This window comes from Nelumbo nucifera, chromosome 7, assembly GCF_055504915.1.
Source record: "Nelumbo nucifera cultivar China Antique chromosome 7, China Antique-T2T, whole genome shotgun sequence".
In the NCBI taxonomy this organism is placed as follows: Eukaryota; Viridiplantae; Streptophyta; class Magnoliopsida; order Proteales; family Nelumbonaceae; genus Nelumbo; species Nelumbo nucifera.
Window position 1 is genome coordinate 28,172,639 of NC_142655.1, and position 12,200 is coordinate 28,184,838.

At 38.2% G+C, this 12,200-nt stretch overlaps 1 protein-coding gene across 2 annotated transcripts in view; it reads right to left on the reverse strand.

Moving 5' to 3' along the window:
* Window positions 1-291: 291 nt before the first annotated feature.
* Window positions 292-12,200, reverse strand: part of LOC104593371 (MLO-like protein 1) — an 83,137-nt gene continuing 71,228 nt past the window's right edge. Inside the window, exons 12-15 of one of the 2 annotated variants that reach the window (XM_088892431.1) lie at window positions 1,232-1,441; window positions 1,074-1,141; window positions 895-955; window positions 292-776 (exon numbers count right to left, since the gene is read on the reverse strand). In XM_088892431.1, the coding sequence (XP_088748557.1) occupies window positions 591-776; window positions 895-955; window positions 1,074-1,141; window positions 1,232-1,441 (525 nt within the window). In that variant the 3' untranslated portion in view covers window positions 292-590. The remainder of the gene's footprint in view (window positions 777-894; window positions 956-1,073; window positions 1,142-1,231; window positions 1,442-12,200) is intronic. The other variant, XM_010253139.3, reaches the window with a different exon arrangement.

Below are 12,200 nucleotides of genomic sequence, written 5' to 3' on the forward strand. Positions count from 1 at the left end.
CACCTCGGAAATTGAGGGAGACCTTGGCTCGACACCTTGGTTGCTTGAGAGACCTGCAATCAAAGGTAGTCGAGTTCGAACTTTCGAGCTTTTGACTTGAGTCGAGTTCAAGATTGAGCTCAAGTCTCTAATTTGAATAAAGCTCGAGCTTAATTGTTTATGAGCGAGCCCATGCAACGCATGGCCCCCTCCACTAGTATGTATATTAAATGAAAATGTAAAATAAAATTTTTGCCATTACTTGTTTTCCAATTCAAACATTAGAGAGGGGCATCTGTTCTCCAATAAAAATTTCAAAAGCAGAAGACACCCATTCGCACTTTTATAGATAGTATAAATGTTATAATAAGCAACTACTTTCCACAAGAAAACACAATGAGGCCTCCAAGCCTTTTTATTTTTTCCGCCAAAATTTACTCCAGTGGAGGGGTGGTTGCCACAGATTTATTAGCATGCAAGAAAAACCTCGGAGAGGGGACGTGAAGGCCTTACCCTACCCCTCAAAATCTATACATTAATGAGGCCTCCAAGCCTTGCCTTCCACTTCTCACCCATTTCAAGTACTTGTTAACTGTTCGCAGCTCAATTTCTCAATGTTTCCCTTCTTCCATTTCAGATTCTTTCGATCTTGTCTTCCCTAACTGAACTCCCTCAGTAGGCTTACCGGTAGAGAGATCAGGAGCTACTCTCTGTTTTCTCTTTGCCTTCTCAGCCCAGTTAAGAAGGGTATGCTGTATATGCTCTTCAAATATAGCCATTTTGTAGTGACTTCCCATCTTCAAATAGATTAAGAAAAAAAAGATAAGAGTCAAAAGTTAGTATCATTATGAAATCTTTAGTCTTTTTTAACCTTTAGTTAGAACTAGGATAAATTTAGATGAAAAAGCAACTTACCTGTGTGACAATGGCATAAAGTGGTAGTGTGCTGTAGCTGCACAGTACCTGAACGAAACCCCTAAAAAAAAGAAACAGAAAATGAATCCACATATGAACAAATTTACCTGTTATTGTGAAGTACAAAGAAACATGGCGGAGATAGGTAAAATTAAAAGAGTAATGAGAGATGATTCTACCCTATAACTAGTCTTGGGAAAATATAACCGATGTGGCCCATGATGCAGGATTTAAAGCCATATTGAACCTAAATTTGATGGAAGCATCAGATCCAATGCATGTAAGCTAGAGTTAAATTGAAAAACAAAAATACCACAAATACATAATGTTTGCTTACCCATATCCAGAAGAAAAGTGCAATCTCAAAAGAGTTTTGGAATAGTATTAAATGAATTAACAGCAGGACAATCTTGGGTTTACGAAACCAGAAGAGATCATCTGAAGGTGTAACAACCAAATCTCCTTCTATTGCATAGTGTTTCTCAGCAACTTTATGGGCCAACTGAGTAATCACATATTCAAGCTTTGTGCCCACCACAAGTAGAAGCTGCAGAAACCGCTTATCAAATGCTAATTTTCTTTTCCATGACATTTATCGAAAAAAAAAAAATCTTTTCCATGACCTGGTAGGTCTTAACAAAAATGACAAGTTCATACATGCATAGCCACAATTGATTATGATCACACAAAACACATAATACACTTAAATGTCTCTTTGCATGAGATATTTCACATTGATACCAAAATGTACAAAAAAAAAAAGAAAATCATATAAGATTAGAAAAAAGTCCTTTCTTTTTGAAAACCTTAAGGTAGATGTAGATTTCTGCACCTATATACACATTTATTATAGCATGTGGTTGCATCTTCCTATACATATCCTTTTCTATTTAAATCTTGACACCTCAAAGCCCAATTTTTGTCGTTTTGAATTCCTTCACCTGAGGAATTTGTGACACAACATGAATGTGTGTACAAAACTAGTTCCTTCACCTGAGGAATTAGTTACATCAATGACTTGTATAAAACTAAAAATGTGTATATCTAAAGTCTAAACACGCAACATGAAATGTGGCTTGCCAGAATTTGTGACTTCTAAAGCCTTATACTTCAAAATCATACTTCTCCTATGGTCATGCTATAATTTTGGATGACAACATAGGAAATATTAGGTTGGGTCATGTAGAGGTATAACAACTTCCCTACTAGTCTCTGAAACACTCCCCTGTCAAGCAAGAACTCTCATTTGTAGAGAATTGATTGTAGTCAATAGAAGTGGAAGCTGGCTTAGCACCAAGTTCACCTATCGTTTTTAGCAAGTCAAGAACATATATACTTCCTTTGAGATATAAAGATCCCTTCCTTAGAATATGCTACCTCAATGCCCAGGAAGTACCATAGCCCACCAAGATCCTTAATCTCAAATTTAGTTTTAAGAAACCATTATTTCATAAGAAATCAAGGGAAATGAGAGAAGAGTTAAGGGAGATTAAAGAATAAAGAAGAGAAGAAGAGAGAAGGAGAAGATACGGAGAGCCAAAATGTAGGTTGGTAGTGTTGGATAATGTATGTCCTCAACTCTAATTAATGTATTGTAGAATACTTTATTATGAATAAAAGAATATTTGCTTAATGTGTCATGGGTGTGTTCTACTATTTACCCCTTAGTTTATATTAGTATTATATATGAGGTCACATGGTTATTTCAATATGGACTTAAATGTTCACAACTAGTGGACAAACTTGGGGAGTTTATCCTAACAAGGTTGACATTCTCACACTACCCAAGTAGTGGAGTAGTGGGTCTTAGTTCCTCTGGTTGTGATCTGAAGTGTGAGGGTGTGTGTTTACTAGAAACATTATACTAGACCATATCTAGTGGGCATTATACTAGCCCACCTTTGATATGCCAACCAATGAGATCCTTTTGGGGTCAAATACCTAAGTATGTTGGGGTGGTTAAGAATGATATTTGAGTTGATGATTAATGTGATAAAATCTTAGGACATAAGAAACACTCTATACAGCCCCTATGGTGAATGCCTGAATATGTCGATTGTAGGATTGCATGAATCCTCAATTGGGTTATTAGAGGGGGAGTTGGAAAATAGATCAATAAAGAAATAGAGGGTATGAGTCCTTCCCTAATGCAGTGTCAAGTGTTAATGGCAGAGATATTATATGCAAAGTGATATTTTGGGCTTTTACCTAATAATCGCTTAAATAGGCTGAACTAATCAGACATAGGCCTTTAGGATGGTAAGGCTACCAAGTGGAAAATTCAGGTTTTAAGTTGGGGCTTGCACACATCTATGTGGTAGTTGGGCCTAAGTGTTGGTTAAGTTCATTAACTTGTGGGCCCCATGCCATACAAGCTTGTCTACCCAAACTTGATCTCCTGTGCAGGTGGAAATACTAAATTCCATTGCATGGGTTTTTTCTCTTGATTGCACTAGTCAAACTAGGTTTTGACTAGATCATATCACTTGGAATGTGTTTTCTAAGGTAGTTACGAGTCTTTGTGAGAAAGGTTTCCTATTAGTTCCTAGATAAAAGGAAAAGTGGACTGAAGTAGGGAAGATAGAAGGGAGTGAGGGCCAAAAGTGGTTCTGGCAGCACCTCTATTAGATTTTATATTAAGGCGACAGTACAGCTAATAAACAAAACATAAAAAAATGACAATAATGCCCCTGTGGACCATACATAGACAAATTCACAACAAAGAGAAAGAGTTCTTGGTGAGAGGAGAAGAAGAGAAGGGGAGAAGCCTATAATAAACTGGCCACCCTAGTCATTATTTTATGTACTTATAAAATAAAGTTGATTACAATGACTAATATGCCCTTAATAGGGCGGCTACTGCTAATAGCATAAAAAACAGTCCCAAAAAGATAACATAAACAAATGGACTTTGGGCCTAATAACGCTAACTAATGATTATAAACTGTAGAGAAAGTTAATAGTGTGTGGTTCCAACCCCACACTTATTTGTCTTATTATGTTTCTTATTTTCTTTTATAATTGGGCCGGCTGGGCCTTTTTTGGTTCTCTTTTTAATTTGAGTTTTAGTTTAAGTAGGGGTACTAGTGTAACTCCGACTCTTGTAAGGAGATTAGTGTTTATAAATAGCAACTAATGGGGCAGCAGTAATATACAACCGAACCCCTTCTTTCTTCTCTCTTCCCTCTTCCCTCTTCCTTTCTCTCTTCTTTCTCTCTCTTTCTTCTTCTCTTCGAACCTATGTTTCTTTTCTTAAATTACATCAACCACTGCAGCATCCTTTTTGTTTGTTCAAGTTAAACAAGAAAACATAAGAAATTGTTGAATCTCAATAGATCATAATAGTAAGTTGGAACTAGGAACATGGACATAATAGTGGGTTGAATTTCAATGGACTTTGGAAGACAACAGACCTAGAGCAGAATACCAAATTCTGGGATGAAGAATAGATGCTTTGACCCTACCCCAAGGGTCCTTTATATAGAAAGTGAAAGTTACAGAAATTACAAAGAGGCCCTTCTAGGGCAACGCAATTTAGAGAATTTACAAGGAGGCCCTTGCAGGGCTGAAGTGAAAATAATAATAAATAAGAAAACAATACAATAAGGACCACAATAAAATGGTACATCAGGGAGTTTCTTCACACTCCCCTCAAACTGATGCAGAGGCATGAATATCAGTTTGCTTTCAAGAAATAAGTCTCTCGATCTTGTCATGGCCTTTGTGAAGATGTCAGCAACTTGCATATCAGAGGCAACATGAGGGAGAGAGGTTGAGTTTGCAAGAAACAAATCATGGATAAAGTGGCAGTCCACCTCAATATGCTTTGTCCTTTCATGAAAGACATGATTAGAAGCAATTTTAATAGCACTAGTGTTATCCGCATATAGAGGAATGGGTGTAGGAGAGGAATGTCCCAACTCCTGAAATAAAACAACTTCACTACAAACAGATGACATTGCCCTGTACTCTGCTTCCGTAGAGGACTTGGAAACAGTCTGTAGTTTTTTCACTTCCATGATATTAGAGAGTCACCCATGAAGACACACCATCCGGTAGTGGAGCGTCATGTGTCAGGGCATCCAGCCCAATCTGCATCAGCATAGGCTTTCAGTTGGAGAGAAGAAGATGAAGAGAAGAAAAGACCCTGTGATAAAGAACCTCGAATATATTGGATGATTCGATGCATTGCAGTCAAATGAGGTTGATGAGGTGCAGAGACAAATTGACTAACAACTTGAACTACATGTGAGATGTCAAGACGAGTCATGGTCAGATAGATAAGAGAGCCTACAAGTTGTCGATAGAGGGAAGCATCAGGAAGCAGAGAGCCTTATGATTTGGATAATTTGACATTCAACTCTAAGGGAGTATCAACCTGTTTACTATCACTAAGGTTGGCCAACTTAACAAGATTAGAGGCATACTTTTGTTGGCAGACAAAATAACTTGGCAGCTCCGTTGCACTTAAAGTCCTAAGAAATAGTTAAGAGGGCCGAGATCCTTCATGTGGAAGGAACTATGGAGAAGAGACTTGAGGTCCTAGATTCCTTCTATATCATCTCCAGTCAATAGTATGTCATTCACATATAGTAAGAGAATGGTAAGGCCCTGAGGTCTTTTCCGAACAAAGAGAGAGTAATCCGATGCACTTTGGCTATATCCAGCTTGCACAACAACATCTCTGAATTTTTCAAACCAAGCTTGAGGGGCTTGTTTGAGCCCGTAGAGGGACTTCTTTAGTTGACAAACGGGGGAGGGATCACTGCAGTACCCTGGAGGAGGTTTCACATATATTGTTTCCTTTAGATGCCCATGTAAAAAGGCATTTTCACATCTAGTTGAAAGATTGTCCAAGAGTGAGCAGCAAAGAGAGCTAAAAGAACACGAACTGTAGTAATATTGGCTACTAGAGCAAAAGTCTCTTCATAGTCAATGCCATACTCCTGCTTATATCCTTGTGCCACAAGCCTGGCTTATCAGATTTTAGCTTGATGGAATAGACCCATTTGCTCCCAATAATAGAACCATCTGAAGGTGCTGGCACAAGGTCCCAGGTGTCATTCTCATGCAAAGCTTGAATCTCTGCATCCATGGCTTCTTGCCACTGAGGGCTGCTACTAGCCTGCTGGTAAGAGCGGGGAATATCTGTAGAGGTCAAAACAGCAGAGAAGGAGCTATTGTTTAAAGGAAACTCATAGCGGTCAGGTGGTTTGGAGATATGAGCAGGATGACGTAAAGGAACAGGAGGAATAATTGAGGAATCTAAAGCTGGAGCATCACTTACAGGGTTGTCTATGATGGGTGAGGGATTCGGACCAGGAGGAAGAGGGGTCGTAGGCGTAGGAGCTGGACCATGAACCCGCTTGCGAGAGAAGATGAGAAGTTCCTTCTCAGCAGTGGATGATGGAGAATCCTGTTATTCAAAATCATGCAAAACTTAAATAGATGGTGCAAATAACTTGGCAATTCTTGAGAAAAAGGAGGTATGCTCAAGAAAATTCATATTTCGAGAGATACGAATTCAACGTGCTGAGGGATCATAACAAATGAATCCCTTGTGGTTCAGGCTATACCCTACAAAAGCACACATAACAGACTAAGCTGAAAGCTTTGAACATTCACGAGGAGGAAGATGAACAAAGCATAGACACCCAAAGACATGAAGATAGGAAAGATTTGGGGGGATCCAAACATCTTTTGATGAGGAGAAATGTTAGCAAGAACAGATGATGGGATATGATTGATCAGATATACTGCAATGCTAGCGGCCTCAACCCAGAATGTGGGAGGCGCATGTGATTCTTGTAGGAGAGTCCTTAAAACATTAAGAATGTGACCATTCTTTCTCTCCGCCACACCATTTTGCTGAGGAGTGTCTGGGCAGCATCATTGGACTTGTACACCATGATGTTTCAAGTAAGCCAAAAAATCTCCGTCACTGCATTCTCCCCCTGAGTTTGAGCATATGATTTGCACATTCACTTGGAAATGAACTCGAACCATGTTATGAAACAACCTAAAAGTTGGAAACACTTTTGATTTGTGTTTGAGAAAGTAGATCCAAGTGTACTTGGTACAATTATCAATAAATAACACAAGATACTTGTATCCCATCCGAGAGACAACGGAAGAAGTCCAAACATCACTATGAATAATTTCAAAAAGTGAAGTAGCAAGTTCATCTTGGTGAGTGAACGGTAAAATATGACTCTTACTCAAACAACAAGAAATACAAGATGTATCAAAGGATTTCATAGAAGGAATTTTAGTTTTAATAAAACCAGACTCAAACAAGTATTTAAGTTTATCAAAATTTGGGTGGCCTAAGCGTTTATGCCATAGATCCCAAACATAGTTTCTCTAAATCAAAACAAGACTCAATGTAGAAGAGCTCCAAAAAGTAGAGGATGATGCTGATGGAGATTTCTCAAACTCCAATGCAAACAAGCGGCCCATCCTACGCCCCTTCCCTTTCACCTTCCCAGTACACTGGTCTTGAATCAAACAACCATTAGAAGCAAATGTTAGAATATGACCATCAACTAATTGACCAACTGAAATAAGGTTGGCAGTAAGATTAGGAACAAGGAAGGTTTTAGCAAAGGACAAGGAATTTGAGGGAGAAAGTTTGATACACAAGTCATCACTCCCAATGATGTCAAGTTTCTCACCATTAGCAATGACAATGTGTCTATGGGTGGTTTCAGACAATCTGTTTGAAGGTTCAGGATAGGCCCCAGTCATATGATTTGTAGCACCAGAATCAATTATCCAAACGGGAGAAGAGCAATAACCAGAGAACTCACTAGATAGGCCGATAGAAAAAAAGGCAGATGGGATGGAAGAAGATACTAGTTGTTGTATCTCTTCTTTATTCATGGAAGCAGAGGATTCTCCCTTGGCAATAGGGGTATCGGATATTTGTCCTTCAGACGCTTGATAAGCATGTGGCTGATTCTTCTTCATGGGTCCCTTGGGTGGACAAATTGGGCAATCTGCAATATGTCCATGTTGTTTGCAATGAGAGGCTATATGTCCATATCCTTTACATTCATAGCATTGAGTTTTAGAAGGGTCATTTCCACCAGATTTCTTATTCCCTCGTGCAAGAAAAACAGTATCCATCCCTGAATCAGGATGTTTCCCTTCTATATTTGCAACAGTTAGGAGTCTAGTTTCTTCCCTCAACAATTCTCCCATCGCAGAGTCTAAGTCTGGAAGAGTTCCTCTACTCAAAATATTTGACCTGATTATTTCATACTCAGGTCTCAGTCTTATGAGAAATTGGTTAACTTTCCATTTTTCAAAATGTTTCTGCAAATACTTGATACATTCATCGGGATTAGAGGGTTCAGTATGAACAAGCTCATATTCAGCCCAAAGATCAATAAAGCCTAAATAGTATTCTTGAATCTTTTGTCCCCCTGGCAATAAGCAAAGATCTCAGATTCAATCTGGTATTGCCATGACATATTGGACTGATGATACACCTTTTTCAAGTAGGCATAAATGTCACAGGCAGTCCTTAGTCTTCTCATAGGAACACTAATGTGAGGTGCAATGGAGCTCAAAATCCATGAGACTAACTTTCCATTGTGTATAGGTTTTACTATCAGCCTCATCCTCATTAGGTTTACTTACAGTCCCATTCAAGTAACCTTCAAGCCCCTTTCCCTCAACATAGAAATCAAAGTGGAACTTCCACATATTGTAGTTAGTTCCATCAAATTTTATAGGGAGAAAATCTACTTTGTTAGCCATCAAGAATAAATAAAGGCAACCCAGGAAGAAAAGTAGTAGCACTGAAATTCGAAGTTCAGGGCTGTTAACCACTTCACTTAATTCAATAGCAGTTTAAGTCAACAGTTCAATCAAGGTTGCAGCAAGCAGTTCAGACAAACAACAACAAATCTGGTCTTGAAGAGAAATATAGTCAAATATCTTCAATACAGATTTTCCTTCCTGTAGAGGAATCAAAATCCTCCAAGAAATTTATCCAGAACAACTCCAACCAGATATGTTGACAGTCCAACCTGATGGTTCCAGGACTGTTGAACTAAGGAGAGGACTGAATGCCCTCAGTACTGAACACATCTCTTACCAAGTAACCCTAGGACAACACAAAGAAAACTAGGGTTGCAAGAGAGATTCACCAATTTGATGTGTGAAGTTCAAATCAGCCACCAATAGGATTCAAATAAGCAGCTTGAAAGGGAATGAAGAGGTCTGTTGAAACCCTTCAATCTGAAGCACCGGTAGTCAAGAACAAAATGTTCGAAGTTTGGAGAAGGCCCGAGAATACACCAGTCCAAGGGAAAACTGCTGTCTCCCTTAAGAGAAGACCAGAAGAAGAAGAAAACTGCTGCCGTCCTAGAGAGAAGATCAGAACTCCTCCAAAGCTTGACCAATCTCGAAAAAAGCTTCTGAGTAAGAAGAACAGACCAGGACGACACAATCAATCAGGTTTCTTTGCAAACAGAGGCGTCCCAAGAGAGTTCTAGGAAGACCTCTCTTGCAGAAATCTCAGAACAGAGAGCAAGGATTAGGGTTGATCAGAACAGCCCTATCTTCAGACAAAGCACCCAGAAGCCAGCAACCTTTGAGATATCAGAGAGAGAGCACAAAGCAAGAGCTGATTACAGAGTAGCCTGCTCTGATACCATGACAACAGACCTATAGCAGAATACCAAATTCTGGGATGAAGAATGGATGCTTTGATCCTACCACAAGGGTCCTTTATATAGAAGGTGGAAGTTACAGAAATTATAAAGAGGTCCTTCTAGGGCAACACAATTTAGAGAACTTACAAGGAGGCCCTTGTAAGGCTGAAGTGAAAATAACAACAAATAAGAAAACAATACAATAAGGACTACAATAAAATGGTACATCAGGGAGTTTCTTCACACTAGGAACATGGACATAATAGTGGGTTGAATTTCAATGGACTTTGGAACTAGGAACATGGACATAATAGACACAAGCAAACACACAAAGAGGAATAGAAAATAAGTCTACATCTAGGAAAAGAAGATTGAAAGGGGACTTGAAACCAAGGAGTTGTGATGGCATATAGTTAATTAAGTGGGTTGCAGTAAGAACAACATATTAGAGGCACACAAAATGTTTCTAGCAACCTCAACATGATGATTTTTCTGCTCAGAAACCTCATTCTATTATGGAGTGTAGGTATAAGAGCTTTGATGAATTACTCCAAAACTTTAAAGATAGGTAGAGAGACCCTTCTCAAAATATTCCTTTGCATTGTGAAATTAGAATATTTTGATACTGGTGCCAAACTGAGTGAGAACAAATTTATGAAATTTTTTCAAGATAGGTAGAAAGACCCTTCTCAAAATATTTCTTTGCATTATCAAATTAGAATATTTTGATACTGGTGCCAAACTGAGAGAGAACAAATTTATGAATTTTTTGCACTAATTGGGGTACTTCATCATATGAACACAACAAGTAAATACAAATATATCTAGAAAAGTCATCAACAAACAAGAGAAAATATTTATGACCACCCATAGATGGAGTATGATATGGCTTCCACACATTAGAGTGCACAATGTTGACAAAATTTAGATTGCTTATTAATTGAAGAATACGAGTTTCTATAATGATTTGAAAGTTGACATGACTCACAATGAAGACTTAACAGACTGACACTCTTAAATATCTTAGGAAACAAAAGACTGAAAGACAAAAAATACAAGTGACCCCACTGAAAATAAACATAACATAACATAACATAACGTAATATGATTAAGAGACTTTGCCAAAGTAGACTCCAAAGCCATCCTTTGAGATGATATTGGGGCCTTCTCAAGTATGTCTAACAAGTGGATCACATTCTACTCATGGCCATTCCCAATCACCTTCTAAGACCTCAAGTCTTGAAATACAAAATAAGTAGGATAAAAGGTTACACAACAATTTAGTGATTTAGTTAAACCACTAATAGAAAGGAGGTTTGTATTCAATATAGGAACATGAAGGATAAAGGGCAAGGTAAGGGTCTCAATGGCTTTCCTGAAATCAAAGCAAGAGAACCATCTATAAGTGATATTTTATCACAGGGAAGGAGAAGTTGATAGGTAGTGAAGGGGTTAAGAATGCTAGCCATATGATTAGAAGCACCAAAATCAATAACTTAGTCTTTTTATTATAGTTTAATTAGTGTAGTGATGTGGCAATTCTGTTTTGTTTTCTTTTATCTCTTGTCCCATACTTAAGTAGGGGTATATTTGACTTTGCACCCTTATTTTAATATAATAGAGATTATGGTCATCTAGGAGGGTTTAGACTCTCTAGTTCGACAACTTTCTCTTTGAACAGGACTTATCTGAACCACTAAAACATGGTATCAGAACACTAAATAAAAGAGAGGAAGGTTGCGATCTCAAGTTTCTGGACTTGTGATCTATTCTCTTCTTCTTTTCTCCTTTTCTCTGAGGTGCGATCTCAGTTACACAGGTAGAACGCTGCGACAACCCTTTTTTCGGTGATCTAGGGCTGTTGCAATCCCCATTATAGGTGTTATAGGAAGGTGCGGCAGCCCTAGGTGAGTAGTTCTCAGATTGCTGTCACCATGAGTGACAACCTTAGTGGTTGTGTGGTGGTGTTTGTTGTGTTATAGACCCTCTACTGAGCAGTTTCGAGAGGGTTTTATTTCTTTGTTTGTGTTTGAATGGTGATGTGAGGAATAGTGTGGTTAACAGTAGTGGTGTGAGAAAATCAATTTTTTTATGAAGGAGATGGCCGAATGTGTCTGAATGGTGGTATATGTTAGTGTTTTTTTTTTTGGTTGCTAGTTGAGAAAGAGCCATAAGGTGATGTGTAGATTGCAGTAGTGTTGATTGAATAGCAGAAATCCTTTTTGTTGGTTGATAATTCAGAACTATGAGAAATCTAGTGTATTAAGAACATAATGGTAGCAACCGGAGATGGTGGTGGTGATAAGAAATCTAATGTGGTGATCCCCTCAGAGAATTTAGGTGTGCAGATGACATCAATTAAACTTAATGGTGAAAATTATGTGTCATGGGTCAAGTCGGTGGAGGTTTTTATCAAGGCCAAGAGGAAGGTGTATTGAAGATTAAACAGTTTTATGATGTTTTTCTGAGTAGATGTTTTATGTTAGTTGTTAGATAGGAGGTGGGGACCACAATAGTTATGTGTGTCCAAATTTTATTATGTTTTTGAGTGTTATATATGCTGTTTTATGTTTTGCCACCCTATAAGGGCATAGTTGTCTTTGTACTGTTCTATTTTTTTAGTATAAATAATAAGTGAAGGGG